The sequence below is a fragment of the Pithys albifrons genome, chromosome Z, assembly GCF_047495875.1.
Source record: "Pithys albifrons albifrons isolate INPA30051 chromosome Z, PitAlb_v1, whole genome shotgun sequence".
In the NCBI taxonomy this organism is placed as follows: domain Eukaryota; kingdom Metazoa; phylum Chordata; class Aves; order Passeriformes; family Thamnophilidae; genus Pithys; species Pithys albifrons.
In genome coordinates this window covers 12,516,734-12,543,504 of record NC_092497.1, presented here as the reverse complement: position 1 = coordinate 12,543,504, position 26,771 = coordinate 12,516,734, and the positions used below count along the sequence as shown (strand labels likewise).

Below are 26,771 nucleotides of genomic sequence, written 5' to 3'. Positions count from 1 at the left end.
CTGCTAAAAATCAGTGAGTCTGGTTTTATTAAACAACTAATTTTTGTGCCATGTTACATCTCACATCTTTGTTGCTAGTAACTAGGTTCTTAGTGCTGACACTCCTTTCACAGCAAATGAAAGAATCAATTTGCACATGTTCTGAATTAGGTTAGATTACAAAATCTAGCACCCTAGAAACCTCTAAGTGGATACACTGTTGGAACAGGCCTTTGTATCCACTTATTCTGGATCAACTGTCTGAATCAGATCTGTGATGATAATACTTATGTTTTAGTAACTGTAAAGGATTGTGTGTTTGTGTGAGATGGCACAATCTATAGGTATATGTAGAATATAGCTAATTAGAGCTTGTTCTTGTGGATTTCTTTTTACCTAGATAATGGGATCCATGAGAGTGCTGTCCTTCATTGCAGATGGATTCTATATATACTACCCAATGCTTGTTGTCATTCTCTGTATTGCCACATATTTTAGGTAAGTGATTTGTAAGACACATCCTTCATGTTTCTTTAATATGATTACTTTCACCAATCAGGAAGATACAGAATACTCCTTTTCCAGTACCTGAGTTGTCATATTAATAAAAATGCAAAACCTAAATCATTAGATTGCTATTTATATAGGTGAAGTGTGTACATTTTAAGAATATGGATTGTGTTAAACTGTAACTGAGTTTTGAGGAGTTTTCCCCCCATTAAACTTCATTCCTAGATTTTGAAGGGTGATCTGTTCAAACTTTGGAGCCTGGAGACATCCAGATTCTGCTTTGAGATTCAAATTGCCAAGCAATATTTTCAGCAAGGCTTTCTAATGAACTAAGAAGCATTAGCTGAAATTTTAGGTATTGAACTTCCTAACAGACTCATGAAAAATTCCTGATGGGTTAGCAGACTTCAGTTTGAAAGCATACTGATTTAAATAATTTGATCTTATTTCCCTAAGCCACAGTTGGAGGCTGGAAGGGTCATTGCAGAAAACATACATGCTGCCTTTATTCTTGCATTCAAAATGTCTGCTTTGACTGACTTTATTCAGATATATTTACATTAATTTCTTCAATTTTGCATTATGATTCAGTCAGAAGCAATGTTTTTAGTCGTAGTTAAATGACTTGATTTTCCATTAATACTGTATGGGCATCTGTAGATGGTAAGATAACTAGGATCTAGGCTTGAATGCCGCAATGAAAATGAAGAATAGAAGTTAAAGGAGAGGAATTTGCTTTAGTGACCTATCCTAATTCAGATCCATGCAAAACTGAAGGTTTAGTTAAAATCTACCTAGAACAGCTTGATTTAAGCTTTGTTTAATCCAGTAAAGTTCAGGTACTATAAGAAAAAGCCTTCAGCATAAATTACAGTGAAGCCAATTTTGAGGATGATACTGATGCTCCAGTTCAGAGAAAGTGAAACATAACAAAAACAGCAGTTGTGTTCTCTGGTGGGAAGTTGAAACAGTGGAAGTGGTCTCTGGCTGTGTAGTTCTGGGACTAGATTAAGAAAGATGGAGCAAGCTGATTATTTGACTGCTACCTAGTAGCTCTCCAAAATGGCAACCAGCATCCTACAGCTTAGGAGTGTGGCACCTGTTTCTCCTGAGTGAAACCTGGGGTGAAGGTGACTTTCCTACATTATTACTCTTTCAAAAACACAGAAATGATAATAAGCATAATTTTTGTAGTAATCGTCTTCCTGGCAAAAAAAAGTCAATGACACATCACAGGCAGAAATTCTGTTATATCTGAGAACATCTAAAGCAATTGACTTAGTTAAATCATTTGCACTACTTGTCTCTCTATTTGAATAGGATTATTCCATCACTTTCAGTTGGATTTTGGAATGTTTTGAATTTCCTGGTGTGCTGGTTTAAAGACAAACCAGCAGGGGAAACGAACTCACCACAAGAGAGATTATAAGTCAGACCTAAAATTTAATAATAATATTACAATAAAAACACTGACACAAAAGGGAAATTGCTTTCAACTCACAAAACCCAGCAGTATAACCCAGTGTCCTGGGGCACAAACCCAAGGGGGTTTGTTTGCCCTTGTGCTGAGACCCCTGTGGCTCCCCCAAGTCCAGAGCAAAAGGAAATGAAAAACCTGTTGGTGCAGGCAAGGGCTGTGGTCTGGGCGAGAGCGGTGATCTCCTCCTGTCGAGGTCCTGCTGTTCCTCTGGATCCCACAAGAAGTTCCCAAGGTCTTCTTACCCACCACTTATGTACCCTCAGGGAACACCCAGTCCCTCCCCCTGGGTGGGGACTCACACAATGGGTGATTAACTCTGGGAGCCAGGGGATATTGTTGAACTGTTGATGGCCCCTTAGCAGCTCTGCCCCCTCAGGCTGGGTGTGAAGCTGATAATGACTCCCTGGGCAGCTGCTGCTAATGGCCCATTATCCTTGGGGAATGAATAGAGGGGGTAGAATACACAGGTTTGATCACCCCCACACAGTATTAGCTGGTCCCTCCTGCTGAACTAGGACTCCTGGTTTCTCAGCTAGTATAATAATCTGTCTTCTGTGCTGCTTTTTTACTTGGGTAGCCCATAATTTTCTGAATAATGTGTTTTATGTCTTGCATTGTAATATATCTACACCATTCATTGTACATTAACAAAGGAAATTGCTTCTCCTTTTACCAGTTTAGGAACTCGTTGTTTGAATCTTCTGGGATTCCAGCAGTTCATGGGGGATAGTGAAATGACCTCTGATTTGATTGATGAAGGAAAAGAGCTAATCAGAAGAGGTAAATTAGGTCCTCTGTCATGGTCTTCCTACAAAATCATAGAACCACTGAATCATCAAAGTTGGAAAAGACCTCTAAAATCATTTGGTTCAACCCTTAACCCAGCACTGCCAAGCCTACCACTAAACCCCAAGTGCCACATCGATGCATCTTTTAAATACCTCCTGATGATGCCACCACTTCCCTAAGCAGTCTTTTCCAAGGCTTGAAAACGCTTTCAGGGAAGAATTTTTTCCTAATATCCAAACTGAACAATCCCTGGCATAACTTGTGGCCATTTCTTCTTGTTGTTTGTTACTTGGAAGGAGAGACTGACCCCCAACTCACTACAATCTCTTTTCAGGTGGTTTTAGAGACTGATAAGGTCTCCCCTGAGCCTCGGTTTCTCCACATTAGAAACCCACAGCTCCCTCAGCTGCTCCTCATCAGACTTCTGCTCCAGACTCTTCCCCAGCTCTGTTACTCTTCTCTGGACACACTCCAACACCTCAGTGTCTTTGCAGGATATGAAATTTGAGGTGTGGCCTCACCAGTGCCAAGCACAGGAGAACAATCCTGCTGTTGCAGTTGCTGACACAGTTGCTGACACTGGGCAGCTTTCCAGCCACTGTGCCCTCAGAGGCCTGTAACACTGCATGGGGTTGTTATGACCCAAGTTGAAAGGAAAGTGGTTTGGTGAGCACTTCCACCACCTCCCTCAGTGGCCTTGGGTGGATCCCATCAGGCCCCATAGACCTGTGTGTGTCTAAGCAGTGTAGCTGCTTAGTAGTGGAAGTTGTCACTGACCACATTCCCTTGGATTTTGGGGACTTTGTTCTCCCCATCCCTCTCTTCCAGCTCAGGGTGCCCAGACAACTGATCTTACTTTTAAAGCTTGAGGCAAAGAAGCCATTAAGTACCTTAGCCCTTTCCTCATCATATGTTTTTGCATTAAATTTATCTGAAATGTTGCAGAAAACTAACCATATAGCTTGTCATTCTTTTGAAAACTGTACTGAGTCAGTCCACAGTACAAAATACAAAATACTTACAGCACTGTGGTTGCTATATAAACACTGATGAACGTCTTTGACATCTTAAAATGAAGTACCAGTTTTACTCAACTAGTATCTGAATTTTAGGTATTTGTAAATATTTTACAGTGTGTTACTGATCTCATTATACCTAAGCAGGTACTTGTGTCATAAAGGATGATTAACATCTAAATTGTGTTTATCATCAAACTAATTTTAATCTTTCTTTGTTAAGTGTGTTGATTGAGCTGCATGAATTCAGACATACCCTTGAGTGTTTTCTGCTGTCTCAACTGTGTTTTATCAGAGAAAGCATGTTGTTATGTAGAGCTGTATTTATCTGCTGGTTTGGAAAGCTTTTTTTTAAGTTAATTTTTATTGAAAGTATTTCTTGAAAATTGTTAAAGGCCATTTGTGGTTCTTGAGTAAATCTTTAGAAATTAAAATTTCAGGACACAATGATGTATTATGGAATATTTTATTCTCATAGCTTATGAAAAACAAAACCTGAATTTACTTAGAGTACTAGTACTTTTTTTTTGGAGAAAGATGAACGTATCTCATTCCTTTAAACAAGAGATTATTATTTTGATCCTGTACTTCCAACTTAATAGCAGATACGGACACAAAGTATTTGAGTTGTACTTTGGGACTCACAGAACTTCAGCAAGATCTTGGTTCAATAATGCTCAAGATTTTTCCCAATGTCATGCTTTTCCCAGCTGTTTCTAAGAGGGTTTTTTTTCGCTTTACCAGCTGGTATCCAAATATTATGCTGTGACCCCAGATACCATCATGACAAATTCATTTTGATGTCAAACTCCATTATAGACAAGCAGCTTTTTGTTTTGTTTAGTTGTGCAAGTTGTCTGTTTCAATAAGAGTCTGCTAGTTAATTTTTGATTTTCACTGTTTGTTTAAAAAAAATTGCTAATGATTTTTCTTGTATAGAGCTCAGATAAATAATACATTGTTTTTGTTTATAGAGAAAAGAAAAAGACAGAGGCAGGAAGAAGGTGAAAACAGAAGAAGGGTATGAGATTATTTTAGCTAATTGTAATATTACACTGCAATATCTGATAGGATTTGCTATGGCTATTTAATTTATCATCTTCCACAAAAAAATTAGTCCCAAATAATGGATGGAATCAGTTTAAGCTTGCTGAATAATCTTGGATGAGTGTTAATAATAGAAGGTAAGAGGACGATTTTAGTCACACTACCTGGACACTGTTGTTGCTCAGTGTGCTGTGGTCTTTGCTAATAGGTGTAACAAGCATTAAATATGTTCATGATTTCTGGGATGCAGAATAATCTGGAATGGCATATTATCAGTCTTTTACATTGATACTGCTCTGCTCGAAATAACTGTAGTTGCAGTATCATCATATTCAGTGAAATGGGCACTGTGTGCTTCTCCCAAATTTACCTTCTTTTGTGTGCTTGTTGCAAAGTAACTGTTACAGGATTTATTTTGGGTTTTTTTTCCAAAGGAAATAGTTAGTTTTGAGACAGAAATAATGCTGTTACTACTGAACAAAATCCAGAATGTTTTATTCAAATCGTATTTTGTATGCAGACTGAATTGAAAGGTTTGTGAAGCTTTAGTTTTTCATTTATTCATAACATTTGGAATCTAGCATAGAAAGTCAGATAAATAGGAAGGTTGCATGCAACATAATACTGGAACTCAAACCTCTTGACTTTTCAAGCTCAGGTGCACTTTAATCCTAGATGACAGCCAGTACTGCATAGACCTTTCTTCTGACCCTCTGCCCCATCTCATGATTTTAGAACTTAAAGGTTTTGTGAAACAAAATAGTAACAAGTGCATGATAGATTTGGTATACACGGAAATGGTCTGACATGAAGCAACGATTTTATACAGCAAACTCAAATTCCAGATGCTACCTGTTATTTTGAGTTTTGCATTAAATACTGTAGCATGTTCATTTTTTAAACTTTTTGAGCTTCTGAAAATGTCATGTTTTACTGGACCCTGTTGAAATGTTTGTTCTTCTGCAGTTTAAAATTGCAACGTGTGGCAGAAATTAGCACAGTATATCGTTCCTACTATGTAATCTGGGATCTAGATATGACTCTGAAATATATTGAAGTTATTGGAGTAATTAGAAACATTTCTATAGAGACATTAAGTTGTCTCCTAATAAAAGCATGAGACATTTTCTGCTTTATTATTTCATTGTACTTCATACTAAAATGTTTACCTGCATGTGTCAGAGTGGAAACAACAGAACAAGCTTAGTAAATATGGCCTGGTTTTTTGTGGTATTTGCATCTCGTTATTTTTCCATTTTACCACTAGGTGGAAGTAGTAGTCAATGAAAGCAACAGTTCCCACCATAATTTAGAGTTGAGTGAACCTTGAGAGCAGATTTGAGATGCAGTTTGTTTTCTGCAAGTCTTTTTCTTACGAACAGTTACAGTAATTGATTTAGTGAAGAGACACATCTTGAGTTTAAAATGAAACAAAAATTCTTCCTGTATCAAGATATTGAACAGGAACACTTTTAAAGTATTACTTTCATAGTCTGATGTGATTAATTTAGCTCTAAATTACAGATGTGGAGTATTCCTTGATCCCACATATGCTTTTGTTGTGTTGCATTATCCCCACAGCTTACGTTTTGTTTTGTTGTCTTTTTTCCAGGAGTGGAAAGAGCGATATGGAAATAGAGACGATTCCACTAGAAACAGAGCTGTCCACACAGAGCAAAAAGAATCCAGCTTCACAGAGACCAATGCCAATAGACGTAAGCTTTGTTGGTTTGGGGGGAAGTTCGTTTTGTTTTCTTCTCTTTTAATGTCTTTTCTGGACAACACTGGCTGTGTGAGTAGTTTTAAATATATTCTTTTTTGTCATAGCTGATGTGCTGATCTGCTCACTTCTGTGGCACAGTGCCTTCTTGCCAATTAAGGCACTGAAAAGAGTGCTGTGTTTCTTTCCATCTCTTCAACTAGTTGAGATTGGAAATTCTGACTACTCTAAGACCAATTATTTGGACTTAGGGGATATATAATGGATGCAGTTAGAGTAGCAGTTGTCAGTAAAGAAAGTATTTATGATATATCTTGAAGTTGAGTGTTGTAAATCTTAACATTTGCATCTTCTATTTGCAAATGACCTCTCAGACTGAAGTAATGGAGCAATCAGGTGACCAACAAATGTAAAACTAGTAACATACTACACAAGCGGATACATTTTCATTTAATAATGTCTGTTAGCAAAATACTTCTTTTTCGGATGCTTTCAACTTCCAAAAAGTTCATTTGTCGGAGTGTTAATGGTGTTTTTTGCTCATTTTTGAGAGTTTTTGTACTCCTGTAAGCTAACAACAAGTTAAATGAAACTGAAGAAAAAGGAATTAAAAAGGGAAGAGGAGGGAAGCCTTGAATCTGCTTTTGAAACAACACTGATATATTTCTGCCTCCTCTTTACAAAGTTGGAAACTTGGATTTTTAGAGTAGACTACACCAAAACTGTATTTTAATGTTAACAATATGAATGTGTAGCATTCCAACACCAAAATTATCCATAGGTACTGATGTAGTGAAGGTCACAGAGTGAACTGCTAAACAACTATATTTCATTAATTCATGAGATTGTCTCTTTAAAAGCAGACTAAAGCTAATAAAAACCCCTCCAGCTAGCTTAGTTAAGCCTGAACCTGTGTAGATTAATGGATGATTGATTTAAAAGTAAAGTTTGCATGTCGTCTCTCATTTTCTTTGATTATTTGTATGGTAGATCTCATCCTATTTGAGATGCAAAAGAAAAACTGTACTTGTGCATATTCTATGGAGATACAAAATTGAAATACTATAAATCTGAGCAAGTTTGGTTTAATATTGAATCTAATTTATCACACCTTTGCTTTCAATTAGTTAGTTACTATTATAGCCTTTAAAATTTGATGTGTCAATACACTCCAAGCTGTTCATGAAACAAATAACTGTCTTTCCTTCCTTTTACTTGTTCAGCACTATCAAAGTACACCCGATCAAATGGTAGGACTGAAAGAGATAGAATAGAACTCCTCCAGGATGCAGAACCTTTGGATTTTAATGCAGACTCTGTTAATGATGACCCTCTTGAATCGGACTCAGGAAGGTGAGGAATCTTCTGTGCTATTGGCAATTAAAAATACTAATGCCTCGTGTCTTCTGACCTATGACAACTGTGTAAAATGTTTTCATAATAGTAGTTTTGTAAACTAAATTTATCATTTCACCTCTTTTCCTTTTTTTCTTCTGCCCATGATATGGGAATTGTTTTTAAACAAATTAAAACATGAAGGTTTTTCAGGTTTTTTAGAAATGTCAAAATAAGGTTTGAATTGTCACTTTGTGTAGTGGCATAATCTGAAAAATACTGCATATAAAACTGGTGATGGATCTGTATGTTAAGGAAACTGCCCAGTCTGACTGTTCAGAAGGCACTCTGGCAATCACTCACTCACCACCTCTGACTTTCACTGCTGGGACTGAAGCCCCTTCACAGCATGTAGGTCCAGTGACCCTATGGGTGCCTTGTTTTATTCTCTACACACCACTCTCACACAGTCAGACAAGTTTCCCTTTCCAGCTCAACCACAAGTTTCCTATAGCAGAGTCCCAGACATCTGGTTCCTTTAAGTAATTTAATCGTGGTGCAGCAACAGAATAACAGCTTGATTTTCTGCCTCTGGGAAGGGACCCCAACCAAAGGAATCTCTGAGCTTTTATACTCTCTAAGTCTGTACCCCCAATACTCTGGGGTCTTCCAGCATGGTCCTTGGTCCCTGTGGAGTCTCTGAGTGTCTGGTCACCTGGTTGGTGCCACAGGTGCCCCCGCACAGGGTCAGTTCATGTCCCTTTGCCTGGGGTTCGTGCCATTTCCTGCTGTCCAGGGCACAACCTGCAGCTGCACACAGAGCTACCTGCACTAGGTGTATTCCTCAATAGACATATGTACAACATAAGGTTTTCTGTAATTTCCTACAAGACTTCAGAAATCTCACTTGATTTCCCTGTATAAAAGCCATGATAAAAGGCTCCAGAAAGGAAACTGGGTATTACAGGACCTGTTGCAAGAATTCAGCTGGGGATCAGACCTTGCAACTTCTGAAGTAAATGAAAATCTGAACTTCCTGAACAGAAAATAGAGGACTGCACTGTGTAGCTCTCTGTAATAGAGAATTTTGAGATTCTGTGGATGTGACTGCAGCAGCAAATTTCCTCAGTCATGGAGTGTCTTATATAACTGCTTAGCTCTGCTCATATTTAGGAAACAAATAATATGTTTCATGCAAGCTGTTTTTAATCTAGCTCATTATGCTGTAGAACCATTTGATATAAATAATTTAAAATTCCCACGTGAAAATTTACCATTTATTATTTTTCAGCTAAAACTAGCATACATGATCAAAAAAAGGCACAAATGGTTTGAGCGGACTTCTGTCTATAAGCATGCAAACCACTTTTTGGATGCCACTGTTTGTTTCAGGGTTTTTGTGTTTCAAGTTTTTGGGTTTGTTTGTCTAGTTATTCTTTTTTTTAAGAAGACAGTCCCGTTCAACCAAAACATCCAACTTCCTTCCTTTGTATCAGGAAACAAAGGTTTTTAAGACTCCCACTATTCATATCAGTGTTTTTCTTGGTCACATGAGGTTTAAGTTAATGACTGTCTGTCAAAATCTCATGGAAACAGTCATTCAGAAGAACTTCAGATGCCATAATTCGCTGAGAGCTAAGGAGTAAGATTACAGTGAGAGTTATTTGATTTAGTGGGTCTTTGTTTTTCTAATTCTTGTGGTATTTTTTCATATTTAAAATTGACTCTGCAGGTACCAGCCTGGTGGAAGATACCTGTCAATGTCTCGAAGCAAAATATTTGATGATGTCTAAACGCCTCAAAGCTAAAGAAAATTCAGTGGAAATCTAGCTCCTACTCATTGCTTGGAAAATACTGTGTTTGTGATATATCACTGAACCCACCTGTTTTTGTTCAGAAAAAGAATATGAAGGAACAACTATTTTGGAAATGCACATCTATGATAACTTCTCCACTTATGATAAGAATATGCTTCTTCTACTGTAGATACTGTTGTGCATCAGTGTGAGCTTTTGTGTCATGATGAAAAGGAGAAAATTATTAATTTAATGAATGTTAAACTCCTAACTATACCTTGAACCATACATACAACTTGAACTGTAGCAGTCTAAGTTCTAGAGAGAGATTTTTCTGGAAGGATTTTTTTTTCTATTTCAACTGATGCCATGAGAGCATCCTATTGCATCCAAAGTGCTGTTATATCAATTACCATAATAAATACTTTCTCTAATTTTTCTATTTGAACTTTGCTTCAAAATCTACTGAGTAAAATTAAGACTCCTCTTGCCTTCAGTGATGTTTGACTCATACCTGAATAAGAAGAAAGATTGAGTGGCAGGCTGTTCTTCGTAAAACCACACAATACACTATTTAAAGAGGGGCTAAATGAAGATAGAGACTCCAGTTTTACAAGGAGTCACATGGAGATGACTAGGGGTCATGGGTACAAGTTATTCCTGGGGAGATTCCAACTGGACACAATTGGAAGTTTCTGCACAATGAAAACAATCATCCATTGGAATAATCTCCCCAGAGAAGTGGTGGAGTCCCTAAGATGGGACACGTTTAAATTGGCTGGACAAGGTGCTGGGTCATCTTGTCTAGACTGCACTTCTGCTGAGGAAGGTTGGCCCACAGAATCATAGTCACAAAATGGTTTGGGTTGGAAGGAACCTTAAAGTTCAGCTAGTCCAAACATCCCCTGCCCAGGGCAGGGCTAGACCAGGTTGCTCAGAGCCCCATCCAAGCTGGCCTTGAACACTTCCAGGGATGGTGCATCCACAGCTTCTCTGGGCAACCTGTGCCAGTGTCTCACCACCCTCACAGCATTTCTTCCTAATATCTAATCTAAACCTGCTCTTTTTCAGTCTGATGTCCTTCCCCCTTGTCCTGTCACTATAGTTCCTGATGAAGAGTCCCTCTCCAGCGTCATTGTAGGCCCCTTCAGATAGTGGAAGGTTGCTATGAAGTCTCCATGCAGCCTCCTGCTCCAGGCTGAATAGTCTCACCTCTCTCAGCCAAGCTGCTCTAGACCCCTTATCAGCTTTGTGGCCCTTCTCTGGATTCACTCCTGCAGGTTCATATCCCCCCTGTGCTGAGGCCCCAGAGCTGGATGCAGCACTCCAGGTGGGTCTCAACAGAGCAGAGCAGAGGAGCAGAATCCCCTCCCTTGACCTGCTGCCCACCCTGCTTTGGATGCAGCCCAGGACACATTTGGTTTCTGGGCTGTGAGTGCACATGGCCAGGTCATGTCGTGCATCTCACCCACCAGCACCCCCAAGTCCTTCTCAGCAGGGCTGCTCTCAATCACTTTTCTGCCCAACCTGTAGGTGTGTCTGGGACTGTGCTGACCCAGGTGCAGGACCTGTCACTTGGCCCTGTTGAACTTCATGAGGTTTGTACAGGCCCACCTTGTAGGCCACTTCTGGATGCCATCCCTTCCCTCCAGCTTGTCAATCCCACCACACAGCTTGGTGTCCACAGACAATCCTTGAGGTCCCTTCCAGCCTGGTATTCTATCATTCTATGAAATTCAGCGGCATAAATTTTGGAGCAATGTATGTTGGTCAAGAAAGGCTGTATTTTTTCTTTTCCAACATATATGCAGATAAATGATTTTAGCATGTGTAAATAGTTGAAATTGAATATGGACCAGAGTTTTACTGTCTTAGGAGCATGTGTGCAATAGCAAGAACATGTTATTGAAGATACAATGTCTGCTTAAGATCTTTGGAGTTGTAATGGTTCAAAATTTTGGCACACTAGTGTTTTTGTAGCTGTAAAAGAAATATACTACAAAAATTGAGTTAAATACTGAAACATGGTAATTTGCACGCATCTCAGGCACGGCTTCAAACTGTAGAGTATTTCTTTAAAAGAAGGGAAATACATAGCATGACTAGATAATGGCAAACACTTCTAATGTCCTAAATACCCTGGTTGCATTATGTATCAGTTTTTAAGGTGCCTGTATTTTGCAGTAAGTTGTCGCAAAAAGAGTAATACTTACTCATTTGTATGCCATTCAAAAATGCCAATTACTAACACTGTAGAAAAGCTTGACATCAATTTCACTGGTGTAGATATATTTTTAAACTGTAGTTACTTGAATGAATTCTCAAACATAATCATAAGGTAAAAGATGTGGTCAAATTCATGATAACTTTGGTAATTTGAATCGTTTAAAATAATGCTTTTTTTGCAGTTTGTCTGAAGTCTTTACCACTTGGGACTTTTCTTATGTGTTTATTGCAGAGTTACCTTGAAAACTGAAAGAGAACATGTTTGTATCATACATTCTTTATTACGCTTAAAAAACAGACATCTCTTAAAGCAGCTAGGAATGAGTTGTTCTGAAAAATAAGTTTTCATTAATGACATATTCTACAAATTTTTAAAAGTAGTCTGTGTTTTCTCAAGTTAATTGTTAATGGGGATCTAACTCTACCTCCTGTGATTTAGTACGTGTTCTGATAGTAGTGGTATTTGTAATATATTGATTTGCCTGTTTTAAAACACTGAATTGTTACTATGAAGAAGAAAACAAATGTCTATTTGTATAGAAATAATTATATTAATAAATTGGCAGACATACAAGAATTGTCAGTTTTGTTCTTAGGTGCATACACTGAATGTCAGCCAAGTCCACATGTGTTCAAGCTCATGCAATTTCAGATTGCCTGTATGAAGGCACTTTTATAGTTTGGGTATTTCGTGTTTGTAAAACTTGCTCCAAATCTTATAGCTGTATCAGGGACTGGAAGCTGAGAAAATGAATCTCTCTTTATTCAGAGTTTTTTTTAGCAATCTCTGTTAGTACCTGTTTAATTTATTTTAGATCTACTTATAAGTGCTATCCTGAATTCAGCCTTATGTGAAAAGGGGTTGTATATATTTTGGATATCCATTGACATGAATGTTCTTAGAATTGATATGTCTATTTTAAAAATTTGTATCTCATTTAATTGCCCAGAAGTTTATTTAAAGTTTCTTTGGATGAAATAAGATTAAAATTCTTTGTTTAACTCTTGAAATGTCACTGCAAAGGGATCTAATTCAGTGCTAATGGCAAAACTATCAATGGAATGTTTGTTTTTCTGAAAGCCTGTGAAGTATCCTTACCTAGTCCCTGGTGCGTTCAGAGTCTTGGATTGAGCCTTCTTGGGGCCTGTTTTTGGCCCTCTCAGTGAAATGGCTGCAAACAGAATTTTGAGGGAAACATGGTCAGGATTTTATACACAAAAGATGACTAGGCCCTGGTGTAAGCCCTCTCTGCAATTTTCATGGGAATACAATAATTTGTGGAGTTGACTGTATAAATTAATGGCAGTGGGATTTCATATTCTGACATTCAAATCTAGTTGAAGAAGTCCTGTCTGATTGCAGGGAGTTGGTATAGATGGTTTCTGCAGGTCCCTTCCAACCCAAACCATTCTGTGACTCTGGTGTTTCCCCACCAGATTGTGGCAACTCTTGATAGGTTCCTTGCTGCTGTAGCTCGAGTGCCAACATCACTACAGCCAAAGCAAGTCAAAACTAGATATGTGGAGCAGTGACTGTACTGTAGGCTAATGGTGTCCCTGCATCCCATGTGATTTTAAGTACACTCCCTTGCAGACTGTGCTTTTGGGAACTGGGTGTTAATCTATTTTTCTGTCAGTATATATAGTCATATTTATTTGCAGCTAAAGAATGTCAGGAATTTCTTTGTTATTTCACTCTCCAAATTACTAAGCAGTTAGTGTATACATTTCACTATCATTTATGCAGTTTCCTCTTCATCTGTGAATGCCACAAACCCCTCCAAAACGCCAAAAATCCCACCCAAGTTAAGTACACATATTGGAATGTCTTCATGTCAAGTATTTAAACCAGTGAAAAAATGCATGCAAATCACAATGAGCTTCAAAAAGGAGGCGTGAAAACCGTAGCTACTTTCATACTCCGTCAGTGTTGGAGTTCCTAAAACATATGGATAGCAAGAAGCTGTAGTCAAACTTACTACTCCTACACTAAAGTTGTGTTTTGGTATTTGTGTTTTGATATGTATATTAGGAAATAAGTCCTATACTCTGCTAAAGAGAGGTGCATCTCAGCAGTGAAGTGAGTCTTTCTGGGAGGGAAGGTAAAGGATATGTAACTTCTAATCTGCTAATAGTGACATTTTGGGCAAAAACAATGTAGCTTCTTATTTGGTACAGTAGCGTGGAACAAGAAGAAAAACTTTATACTACTGTAACTTAACACTACTGGAAAAATCATGGTATATAATCTGCCTTTATTTTGCAATCAAGCACTTGTAAAATAGTCACTAACAGAATCAATAGGAATGGTGGAAAGCTGCTGTCTTTTCAATATTTATTCTTGCTGTTCTAAAACATAGCATGACAATGATTTTTACATGTGAAGTATTAAAAAGTGGTTATTATTTTCTATAATTATGATAATTTGTATTTTATTAAATTTATCTTGGAATACTGTAAATGTTATGTGAAAAATATGACATTTTGTTTCAGTTTTCATTATTGCTGTAATTACTTGAAATCTGAGGGGCATTCACAATACCAAATAGAGATCAGTTTATGAAGGAAAACTTTTTATGAGGCTTCTTCAAGAAATCTGACTTGTTCATTACAGACAAATATATGCATTTTAATTATTAACAAGAACATTAGTAAGGGGATATATTGTGTCCTAGCTTTTCTTTGAAATTCAGAAAATTGTTACTTTTTTCAGAGCAGCTTAGTTGTGAATCTTGTAAACTTTCTGAAACTTTTACATTCCTTTTCCCTAATGGGCTCTGCAGGAATATTTACTGCTTCATGGCAGTTACCTAATACTAGCTGTGCCTCTAAGTAAGTAGTCTAGTCTGAAGCTGAGACACTCCTACACCATTTGATTATGTTAACAGAAACTCAGCATTCCTAGCAAGAAAAAAAGCACGTTGAACTAGATCCCTTTTTTATACATTAACTGCTGTCATTGATTTTATTGCATTATATTTGATACCTTCTGTTGGGGTCGTATGGTAAGCCCACTTGGGTTTATTCTTTGTTTCTCTTAGAATGCATTGGAATGTATTCCTCAGCATGCTTTTGTGTGCATGTGTGTGTTTTAATTGTAATTGACAGGCAATAATAATATGCAGCTTCAGTTATTTCATCAAGATAATGTTGCTGTATTTGATATATTCCTGTGAACTATAACAGTTTTATAGTGATAGCTTAGCTGTCACCATAGAAATTATTTTCTATAGAAATACATTGTGTTTCTGTAGAGGTATCTGGAAGATAAGGGAATTCATTTGTTAGCCTAGGTTTAGTAATAGATCTCATTCTCCAGTGTATATCAAGATAGGCTGTAGGAGTGCTGCTTATGGATAGACTATCTTCTTTTGCCTTATGATACAAGTATGTATGCATAAATACCTTGTTTTGAAATTCAGAGTTATAAATTTTTCTCTGTAGTGTTCTAAATTATTGTTGTACTGGATATATTTTTGAAATGTGTGATAATATATAGTCAAAGAATTAAGTTGGCATGAAATAAATAATTTCTGCAATACATTTTTCCTGGTGTATTTTAGATATTCATACCTCTCCAACTAGTTTTTGAAATTAATCTTTTGGAGAAATTGGACCTCCTTTTTTCCAGGTGGAAATCATGTTTACTTGAGAAGACAATCCAGCCTTGTTTTGGTCATCATTTTGAATTTTCTTTTAAGAAAGGAAACTGAGAAGAATCTTGCATACGTGGACTTGGGCCCATCCTTGGTCCCTTTACTGACACTCCCCCCAGCTGCAGGAGGCCAGGCAGCTCCTGCAGCAGTGAGGACATGGGGGTGCAGCCAGGCTGGTGTGGGTGTGAGCGTCCTGCAGCACCTGGGGAAGCCTTTGAGGACCCTGTGTGCTCCTGGGCCTGACTGGGCTCTGGGTATTGCTGCAGGGTGAAAGGTAGGCTCCCTGCACCTCCCCCTCTTTTGTGTAAGCACTCAAACTAGGACAAAATTCCTTCTAGTTGACACAAGCCTCTACTGAGAATAGAAGCAAGAGACTGTTTCCACTACAGCTGTGAGGAGATGCAGAAGGAGTTAACTCCATCTCTTCTTTCATTGCTTGCATATTTATCAATTTTCTCTCCCCCAAAAAGGGAAAGGAAGAAGAGAAAGATTTTTATTTGTTTATTTAAATGTTTTATTTTCTCTACACAGCTACAGTGTAGGTTGAGGGAGGAGATTCTGCCCAGCTACTCTGCCCATGTGAGACCCCATCTGGAGCTCAGCAGCCAGATCTGGGGCGACCGGCACAGGAAGGACATGGACCTGTTGGAGCAAGTCTAGAGGAGGCCACAAAGATAATCAGAAGGCTGGAGCACCCCTCCTGTCAAGACAGGCTGAGAGTGTTGGGGTTGTTCAGCCTGGATAAGAGAAGGCTCTGGGGAGAACTCACTGCAGCCTTTCAATACTTAAAGGGAGTCTATAAAAAAGATGGGGACCTACAAACCTTAGGGCCAGAAGCAACAGGACAAAGGGCAGTGGTTTTAAACTGAAAGAGAGTGTATTGAGAATAGATATAAGGAAGTTTTTTACAGTAAGATTGGTAAGCCACATTTTAGGGAGCAGCACAGGTTGCCTATAAAGGTGGGGGGTGCCCCATCCATGAAACAGGCTGGATAGGGCTCTGAGAACCCTGAACTAGCTGAAGATGTCCCTATTTATTGCAGGGAGGTTGGAACTAGATGATCTTTACAGGTCTCTTCCAACCCAAACCATTCTGTGATGCTATGAGTGTTCTGTGTATGCTTTGTTTTCCTTTTTTCCAGAGGTGTTGTGAATAGCTAAGTGAGTCATTCTCCACATAGTTAACTCACCACACTCATCCTCCAAACTTAGTGTGCTAAGTTACTGTTCTAAATCTACCAGTACACAGTTTAGATTATGGGAATTGTCTTCATCAAAATCTATTACTGATTGTCACAGGTTTATTTGCTTGGAGAGCAATATAAATCCTGGTGTTTAATGGTTAGCAGTTGCTAACAGAACTATGTGAGTGTTCAGTGAATTTCACATCTTCTGAAATAGAATTTGACCAACTGAATTGCCAGGCTTGTGAATTAACTGTACCCTTCCCTCTGCAGCTGTGACAGCACGGCACCATGGTGCACCTGCCACAGCATGTTGCTTGTTTGTTCTAGTCTCTGCTCGGCATGCTGTGATAAAGATCTTAATCCTTTCTCTTTGTAAACGTCCTGGGTTTTGTATCTTGTTATGCATTGGTTAATTACACACCATTGCCTTGAGGATTTTTTGAGAGCTTTATCAAAAAGCCAACTTTGCTCATAGCCCAGCATGGACAGAAGATACACTTTTTTTCTTCCCTTCTTGGGCAACATGGCGTGAGCTGCAAAGAGAGATTCAGCTCTTGAACAGAGGTCAGGTATTGGAGTGGTTTATGAATGTGGGTTATGCACAAAGACAAGAGAAGCTCTTGGGTACCATCCACAGAAACAGCTTATGTGGTTAGAAGTGTGTGTTTTGAGTCGCTCAGTCAACATCAAAGCAAGAGAATAAGTAAGGCAGTACCTAGACATGCTCTGTGGAAACCCACTAAGCCTTTAAAATCCAAGTGAACACTTATAGTTAAAATTTCCAAAGCTTAGAAAAGGTCATTTATTCTAAGTAAACTTCACAGAGACCAGATACTGGTGGGAATTTTTCTTTTGTGTTCTCTATTCCTTTTTCCCCCAGAGGCTGGCTCCTTCCATAACCACTTGTACTCCTGTAAAAACATCATACTTTTTATTTTGGAAGATTTTGGTGTGTTTAAAACGATGCGAATCATGAAGAAAATGCAGAAGTGGTGAACTACTACAGTATGCTTCAGTGAGCAAGCAACAGCTTTCAGGCCCAGGTTTCACAAATAACTGCCACGTCAAGAGGCCAGCACCCATGGCAGCCAGTGTGACACAGCACCACCCCCTTGTATGTGTGGAAAGGAATGAGGCAAAGTCAACCCGGGGCAGAGAGAGATGGGACAAAGGAAGTGGGTTGAGAGGCAAAGCAAAGCGTGGGAGAGTGAGCAGTGGTGGCGAGGAAGGTGTGAGCTCTGCTGATTCCTGGGGTAAGTTTACACCTTTTGCTGCTCCCAGCCTCACCTCAAGTTTTCTGTGGGAAATCTGATAGCAACATGCTGATGGTTGGCCCCTGAGGTCTAAAAATAAGTAGCTTTGACAGAGAAGCAATAAAAAGCTATGTTGGGCTCAGTGCTGTGCAAACACCATGTAGCTTTTGCCGCTCATTTCTGGTATCAAACCTGAGCACAATTCATGACTTGAAGAGCATCCTGGTAGAGGGAAAAGGAGGAAGTGAGTTGGAAGGGAGAGTGAACAATTGTGCAATTCAGAACACCAAAATAAAATACTTATATTGTGTTTTTGCCTCTCAGACAGTTCAGTGGTGGGTTGTGAAGACATAGACAGTTGAGTCAGGTTTTCTGGACTAAAGCTTAAAAGGGCTTCATGACTTCCCAGAAACTTGTTATCTCTGAGCAGTAAATGCTGAGAGACTGGCTGCAGGCTTGAATGCTGATGTGTTGCAAAGTGATGGCCAAGCCAGTGCAGAACAAGGGAACTGGAATCTGCAGGCTCAGGGGAATGGGTGGGTAGGCAGTATCTGTCCCAGGTACCCACAGAGTTGGGAGCCTTCTGCTAAAGGGAGTAACAGCATGAACTTTGGTGAGTGTACCCCCTATTGTTGGTTCTGAGTGATTTGTAAGGAATTCAGAGCTAGAAATAAATAAAACCCCAAAAACCGCTTCCAAAAAATGGGATGGTCTTTCTTCCTGTTTAAGCAGACATCTGATGAAATGATGCAGTAGTCAGATATTCAGACACAATGTATTGGGAACAATAAGTACTAATGAGCCTTAGGAATTACCAGTAACAATAATTACTAATAAGCCATAGGAATTAACAAACTTGATTCTACTCTCATTGAAATGAAGACCTTTGTCAGTAACAGTAGCAGACCATGTCTTCTTATGCCGTTGTTCCTCTGGGAACTGTGGCAGGGCTTGACTGAGTGCATTTGGATAAAGAACAACTGGGAAACCAATCATTTGGTTAGCTACAGATTCTATCTATTGGAGCCCATAGCTTGTTGATCCTTCAGAGGAATCCCAGCCGCACTGTTCAGTGTGGCTGTTTATCTACCCTAGGGCAAGATGACACTTTCACTTACTTTGGAGTAGACAGACTGGGACAAACCAGTATTCCTTCAGAAGCTTATGTTCATCAACAAGGCTAAGAATGGCTCTTCCCAATGTCACAGTGAAGAAACTTGAGCTTTTGGAGTTTTCTCTGAAAACTTCTAGCACTTGCAGAGAACATTAAAACATGACAGTCTGTACAATTATTCCTTGGTTCCAACAGTACTTGTTGGATTCAGTAGTAGTTTCCTTGGATGTTTACACTCTTGAAATGTTTTTAATTTCTCTGTTGCTTTAAAACTAAGAACTCCAATAGTCTGTGCTATCTACCACTTTAGCTTCTGCAACAAAATCAGGAGGAGCAGGCTAGCAATTGTTACCCTATATAGACTGAAAGAATTGTTAATGTCTTAAAAAAAATCTACACAAACACATCAAATTTGTATTGGATTTGATTGTTCCTTCTTTGCCAACATTTTCAAATTTGCCCTGTTCTTGGCTTTCTGCTGTTAGTGGCACAAAAACTTCTCTTCACATGGCTCCAGAATTTCATAGCTAAGTAGGGGTGAAATACAGAGACACAGGACATAGGAGTGTCCATCCCAGCTAGTATCCTAGCAGTTGGGCACTCTGCTGCAGCACACACCTTAATTTTCTACACCAGAGCAGGAAGGATTAAAAACATCAACCATGTTATGCCAAACTTCTCCTTGAAGGAACTGTGGCCTTTGAACATCCTACTGATATACCAGTTGATTCATAAAACTCGAGTAAGTGCTGAACTTATATTTGTAATGGAAGAAAAGCAAGAGTCTTTAACAGGGTGCCATTTTTTTTGAGCATTTCAATTGCTACTTCCTTGTCAAGTCTATAAATTGTGAATTCTTTAAATCTTAATGGTTTAGAAGTTAATGAAGTTGATGAACTCTGCAGCTGATCCTGTTGAAAAGAATAATAAAGTATATATAAAAACATCCTTGATGCTTGTTACCATTGCAACAGTAAGCTTAAAGTTTTTTTAGAACTTGTACTTGCAAGATTAAATTTATTTCACAGCATGTCTGCTTAAACAGGATAATGCACCTTGTTTCAGCAGCCTCTTTGTCAGCTGCATGTGTGACTGTCCCACTCAAACACTGCCACTTCCCATCCCACACCACTGCACGCTTTTCTGGACTTGCTCCTTTTCATGTCACAGGATACCATGGGTTGCTTTCCAACAGACCTGAGTTAAGGTAAATATCATTGTGCTTGAAATAGCCCCAGTGTTCAAGCAAGACAAAGTCCTGCCTTCCAGAAAACCAGGGACAGTCTTGAAAAACTCTGGGCAACGGGTTGTGCTGGTGGGCAAAATCTGCTTAAGTATCTATGTGTACAGCTCACTAGCTGCCCAGCCAGCCACTTAGTGAGAAACTTGCTGGATACTGTTCCTGACAGCTGCAAACTCATTAAATCCCTGAGCTCAGTGTAGCAATCCTTTCATCTTCCTCATCTATTGAAGAACCCATTCCCAGAGTGGTCTCCAAGGTTCTACACTGAGTATGGAACAAGATTTGGGCAAGACCAGAGCAGGATTATTCAAAAGGCTCCCCATCCTCCCTCCTGAAACAGTGAAGGGCTGGGCAGAGCTCTTAGCATGGGCAGGAGTTCAGTGTTTGTTCTGGTTTGGATCCGAGTTGTGACATTTCAGAACAACCATGTGTCAGGAACCCCTAACTCAATGCATTGTCCCTTTCCAGGAAACTTCTCTAGAGAAGTTCTTGGGCTACAGAGCCAATTAATTAAGCATTTTGTAAACTTAGCAAGAGAAGCCTTGTACCATCCAAGGTTTGCTCCAGTGTTCTCCCTGACTTCTGAGTTAGGCATTAAGGCAGGGGACTAAAGCCTTATCCATTTCCACCCACAGATGATTTCTCACACTGATGACCAGGGATGTTCCAGTGCAAAATGCAAAAATGTCACACCACCCAAGAAAGAGATGTGTTGTGTTTTGTGCTTCCTTTTCTGTTCACATGCCTCAGTTCAGTTTAGTTTAGAAATGTTTAATATTTTATTCAAAGCTCAAGATCCACCAGGGAAATACCTAGACTTGAAACTTCAGGACTCAATTCCTTGCATGTGTTTACCTAAAGTCTGTTTTATCTTGCAGCATTATCTTTGACTAGGAATAACATGGTAAAGAATTGTATGTGCATGGGGAAGGGAGAGAGAACTTCCACTGAATGACTTTTGCAGTCTTACTTTATTATTTAAAACATATTATTTAAAAAGGCACTGTCTGGGACTGTGAGGAATGCTGATGGGCTTTGCAGGTAGCACAAGCTGCTTAAGGAACTGTACACAGAAATGACCAAGACTGTACACAGAAATGACCAAGACTGTGCCCCAGTCCTCCACAAACTTGTAGGAGTTGCTGGCAAACCCTTTTTTATATTCAGCAGTGCAATGCTGGCCACCAGAGTACCTTGGCAGAGATTGGAATACTTCCCCTTTTAACTCACATGGTATTTCCAATATTTTCAAGCAATGTAATGACAAATCCTCAAGATAAGATTGAAGCTCCAAATTTCCTGAAGGTCCGGGGCCCCCTGTTGTTTTTCAGAAGCTGAAGCAGTCTCACAATTTCTCCCACCTTCTGTCTTAATCCTAGATGACACAGATCTGATGATGGCAGGACAGGGCTGTGCCAGGTCAGGCAGTGCAATGTCAGAGCAAAAGCTGAAGTTGCACACTGAAGTTGCCACTTGGGGGAGCGAGTTACAGCCGAGGAAGTTGCAGCATAGCACTGTAGCCTCTGTCCTTGGCAAAGGCAGCTGGTGGTGGACTAAACATGCCATTCCTAGAGCTTACATAATATCTACAATAGTAATATAATTAGAATTAACATTTGTCTTTTAATATTCTATTCTAAGAAATGTTTTTCTATTTTTTGTGAGCTGGTTTTTTGGTTTTGAGTGGGTATTTTGTTTTTTTTTTTCTTCTTAGCATCATCAAGACAGCCATCTTTGGTGACATCCGGGTCGTATGACTGTTTGCACAGAAACTTGTGAGGTTTCATCCATCAGAAGATAGTGACTTTCCCTCGTAGATAACAAACATGACAGATTATGCCATTTCTGGGTAGATAATGTTAGTAAAGTCTTAGCATTATCTGGTCTCAAACGCAGGAATGGTGTATAAAAACATGGCAGTAATTGTAGTCTGGTTTCTTGTTCATATGGTAGAACTACAGTTTTCACTGGCAGAAATCCACTTGAGACAATATGACTAATTTGTTATTAAAAAGGGTAAGTCTTCAGACACAAAAAGTAGTCTACAAACACTTGAATGCTGGCTCGTGTCAGTATCCCAGACTTGATTCTGTGTAAATGACTGCATCCTGGTAGCTGCTAGTGAGTTGTACTTTGTCATGTTCCCCATCAACATCAGTGTCTGCAACAGACATGTACAACAAGACATAGACTGCGAACATTAACCTGTGTAAGGGGCTGTGGTTTGCGTGACTAACTTTAGGGAGTAGGATAGACACTGGACACTTCATCTCTTCCATCAGGTCTAACCACATGTGTTAGATGCCACACTTATAAAATCAGCAGGAATTTTGCTGGGGAGTAAAGTTATGATTTGACTAGTGGAAAAGGTCTTGAAACACACAGGGTCTATAACACCCTGTAACTTGCCATGTAGTGTTAGAAATGTTTGGGGAATGCTGCTACCATTTCTGCAGCATGGGGTGTGCCTACTTGCCTGCCTTTTCCTGTCTGATGTCCTCTCCAACATGGACATGCAGATCTGTGCCACTGTTCAGTGGTCCTTGGTCCCTTCCCACACAGACCACACAGATGTCTGCTGTGTTGTATGAGTTGGGATCATGAGTGATGGCCTGGGAGCTATGGTGTCCCACTACTGGTGCCGCTCTCACCTAACCTGCAGTTAGACAAGAGCAGCTGGGATATGGAAGGAAACCTTATGTGCATTTGGGGGAGTTAACATAGATTTTTTTTTTGTTCCCAGCAGTTGCCAAAGTAGAGGTCAGAGAGAAGGAGAGTAAAAGTTGCTGGTGCGTTGAAAGAACATGTCACAGCAGGGACATATTTCCTACAGGCTGGACAGGAGGATCTATGCTATAATCTCTATTGAAAATCATTCTTGATTATCTGCTTGGTCACTTGATCACAGGGTCAAGTGAGGGGCCTACACAAAGACATCACTACTCTGCAGCCCATTTGGAGAGAGATATCACCTGCTGACCTTCCCAGCTCATAAAAACCCACCATCTCATTTCAAGGGAAATGGCAATGGGGAGGGGCAAAGCAGTCTCACTGCTGAGACTGACCTTAATTCTGTGAGTGTGAAAATAATCACACGCAACATAGCAGTCAAACTTCCCATTAATGTGGTTCTCAGCTGGCAACATGAGTCACGCCCCTCAGAAAGAGCAGGAGTGACATTACAGAATGCCTTTTGGCCCACCACTGGGAGATGAGTTTGAAGAGGCTCTCATGCTCATCTCCCTGCTGTTGTGCTTGAGGTCTCATTTATGGTCAAAAAGAAAGAATGGTTCACAAATAAGTAATGCCAGGAATTTATTGTTAATTGAAATTTAAACAGTATATTATTGCTAATCCATATCTAATTGATATAGAAGAAGAAAGAATAATACTGCATTTACAACTTCAATGTGGGGAAAGTGACAGTAGTATCAATAATACAGTTGCAACACACAATAATACAAATACAATACACCTAATTTTTATCTACCTTCTTGGAATTGCATTCATCTTTTCATTGTTCCTCAAGGTCTTATTGTCAGCATCTTTGGACTGCAGAATTACTTAAAACTGTAAATCTTCAGCTTCTGCTGCCCTTTGTGGGAATATTATCACAGATAGTCCAGTATTTACTTGAGGTCTTTTGTCTGTGTCTCCTGAGATGCATTTGCAACTTTCTCACTTTTTTCCACTGCTCTGCAGCTACATGTTGCAGCACAGTTTACTGTATGTGGTATATCCCACATATGCTGAAGGCTCTTATCTTTTGTTCTCTTTACTACAGCTAAACTCAGTCTTGTCCAATACCAGGTCTGTATTTTTCTGACCATTGATGCAGAGCTAGGGGGTCTCCAATGGCAAGCCCGTGTCCCAGATTTTATCATTTCATGCCTGTACTGTTCTGTGCTCCATGTAGTGTCTCCAGCCTGGTATTTCTCGACCCTGTATTGTGTTAAATGTAAACATCTTCATTATACATAGAATTGCTAATAGTTACTGCTATCTGCATAAAACTGCACTTTACAAAAATAAACAAAATTAAAATTAATTACTGTAGGCAACTGGTCAGTTAGAGAAACTGCTGTCACAGAAATTAAAACAAAGCTATAGGCATATAAAGGAATGGTCAGACAACAGAAGCCTGGCAGGCCCTTATCCCGACGCTCTGAAAAGCTGGTTGCCTGTTGCCAGCAATGACAATACCAGGTTACAGGGCTACCCTGCTGCACTTCCCAGCATTTCTTGCCTGCTTCTCAGGGAATTAGGCATGTTATGTGGAGGAGTCCTTTAAATTTTTATGGTGTAGTACATCCAAATGCAAATCCATATGTCTCTGTTTTAATGTTTATTGGTGAAGTAGATTATCCAGATTTTGGAAGTTTCAGAGATCAATAGCTATGAATGGAGCATCAAAGCAAGAAATGGGAGGGGGTTTTAGTGGTTTTCATTTTTTCTTTGTTTTATTTTAATCTCCCATACCATCCTCCATCACATTAAGCCTTTGGTGCCCAAACATTTATTTCAGGACCTTTCCTACCACTAGTACGATGCTGCCCAAGTGGAATGAAATGTTTGAATTGTTTATGTCAATGGCATGAGAAAAATCTTCCTTGTCAAATAATTTTCTCAGCACTGTGACTTTTTTCATTTCAGTGGTTTGTAGTTCACAAGGCATAGTAAGCAGACAGAACTGGTTTACATGCACCCATTGATGTGAATTCTTTTTTTAAAAGGACTTTCACAGTAAGATCTGTTCGACTGAAGCCCTTAATGTCATTGTAACAGAAAGAGACAGAACACTATAGAAAGGCATTGCTAATTGGATTTCCAAAACTGCTGTGTGGGGGACTGGCAGTTTCTCCAAGGTACCATTAACAAAGTCACAGAAGTTCACAAGTCCTAGCTGAAGCCTCCTGTCTCAGTGGTCTGCATCGTCTAGTGAAGAGCATGGCCAGATTGGATGCTAGAGGACGAAACTAGAAAAAGACATCCAAAAGCCAAACTACAGGAAGCCAGCAGACAGTGGTGAAGGAGTCTGTCTTCATCTGAATTCCATATACCTGCTCTGTGACAGCTGTGGGCTCAGGTCAGTACTCTGTGCTGTGATGGCAGGTCCCACCATCTCTGCTGAGCATGTAAATGTCTGTGAGAAGTTCCCCTGGAAGCTTAGGGGGAAGACTAACCCCAAATTCACCTGGGCTTGTCTGAAATATGCCAAAGACACCTACACATGTCCACTGTTCAGATAGGGAATACATGCACTTATTTAAAGAGGGATACTTTCCCAGTGCTCTAGAATTTAGAGACTCATGAAAGTGCACAAGGTGCTAAACAATTTCAATTCCTCCAAGGCTGAAAAGTAGCATCCTCAGAAAGCCATGTCTGATGACCTAGGCTGGAATTAGTCTGACTTCTTCACCAGGCAAATAGGAAGCAAGGGGGAGTTTTGGAGTTGCTGGCAGATAGCCTGCAGAAAATGAGCCAGCAGTGTGCCCAGGTGACCAAGAAGCCCAATGGCATCTTGGCTTGTATCAAGAATAATGTGGCCAGCAGGACTAGGGAAGTAATTGTCCCTCTGTACTGGGCACTGATGAGGTCACTGTGTTTAGTTCTGGGCCCCTTCACTTCAAAAAAGGTGCATTCACATTGAGGTGCTGCAGAGAGTCCAGAAATGGGCAATGGAGCTCGTGAAGGGTCTAGGAAACGCATTCTATGAGCAGTGGCTGAGGGAGCTGCAGGTGTTTAGCCCAGAGAAAATGAGTCTCAGAGGAGACCTTATCACTCTCTACAACCACCTGAAAGGAGGCTGTTGCCAGGTAGGGCTCAGTATCCCCTGTCATTCCTTCCTCTCATTCTCAAGCCAAAAAACGACAAGTAGCCTTTAAGTTACGCCAGGAAAGGCTCAGATGAGATATTAGGGAAAAAATTAATTGAAACGATGCTCAGGCATTGGAATAAGTTGCCCAGCAAGGTAGAGGAGTCACTGTCACTGAAATTGTTCAAGAGGTGTCTGGATTTGGCACTTGGAGATATGCTTAGGGGTCATTACGGGGGTGCTGGGTTGACAGTTGGACTCAATGACCTCGAGGAGCTCTTCCAGCCTTGATAATTCTGTGATTCTCTCACTCTGAGGACCACACTTAGATTTTTTATCTCTTTCTGTTCTTGAGTATGTGCATCTGTGCTGTGCAGGCACTTGAGCTGGTTGCCAGCAGTGCTTTTTTCATCTAGAAAGTGTTAGGACCACCCCATGCCTCTACTTTCAGGCTTCAGTCACAAGTCCTAGCAAATCTGTGTTACAGCCCTCATCATAAGGTTGGCAAGCCTGCTAGCAGAGACACTCTTGCTGGACTTTTCCAGCCACATCACCTCTCACCTTCCAGCCCTCACTTACCAGTGAGAATACCCCAAAATCTCGAT

General features: G+C 39.8%; 1 protein-coding gene across 5 annotated transcripts in view; it reads left to right on the top strand.

The window, feature by feature from the left end:
* LMBRD2 (LMBR1 domain containing 2) overlaps nt 1-10,120 on the top strand; it is a 28,309-nt gene extending 18,189 nt beyond the window's left edge. For all 5 annotated transcript variants that reach the window (XM_071580217.1, XM_071580218.1, XM_071580220.1 and 2 more), the window contains 6 exons: nt 380-477; nt 2,646-2,749; nt 4,749-4,795; nt 6,434-6,536; nt 7,765-7,894; nt 9,609-10,120. In XM_071580217.1, coding sequence (XP_071436318.1) covers nt 380-477; nt 2,646-2,749; nt 4,749-4,795; nt 6,434-6,536; nt 7,765-7,894; nt 9,609-9,669 — 543 coding nt within the window. In that variant the 3' untranslated portion in view covers nt 9,670-10,120. The remainder of the gene's footprint in view (nt 1-379; nt 478-2,645; nt 2,750-4,748; nt 4,796-6,433; nt 6,537-7,764; nt 7,895-9,608) is intronic.
* The last annotated feature ends 16,651 nt before the right edge of the window (nt 10,121-26,771 follow it).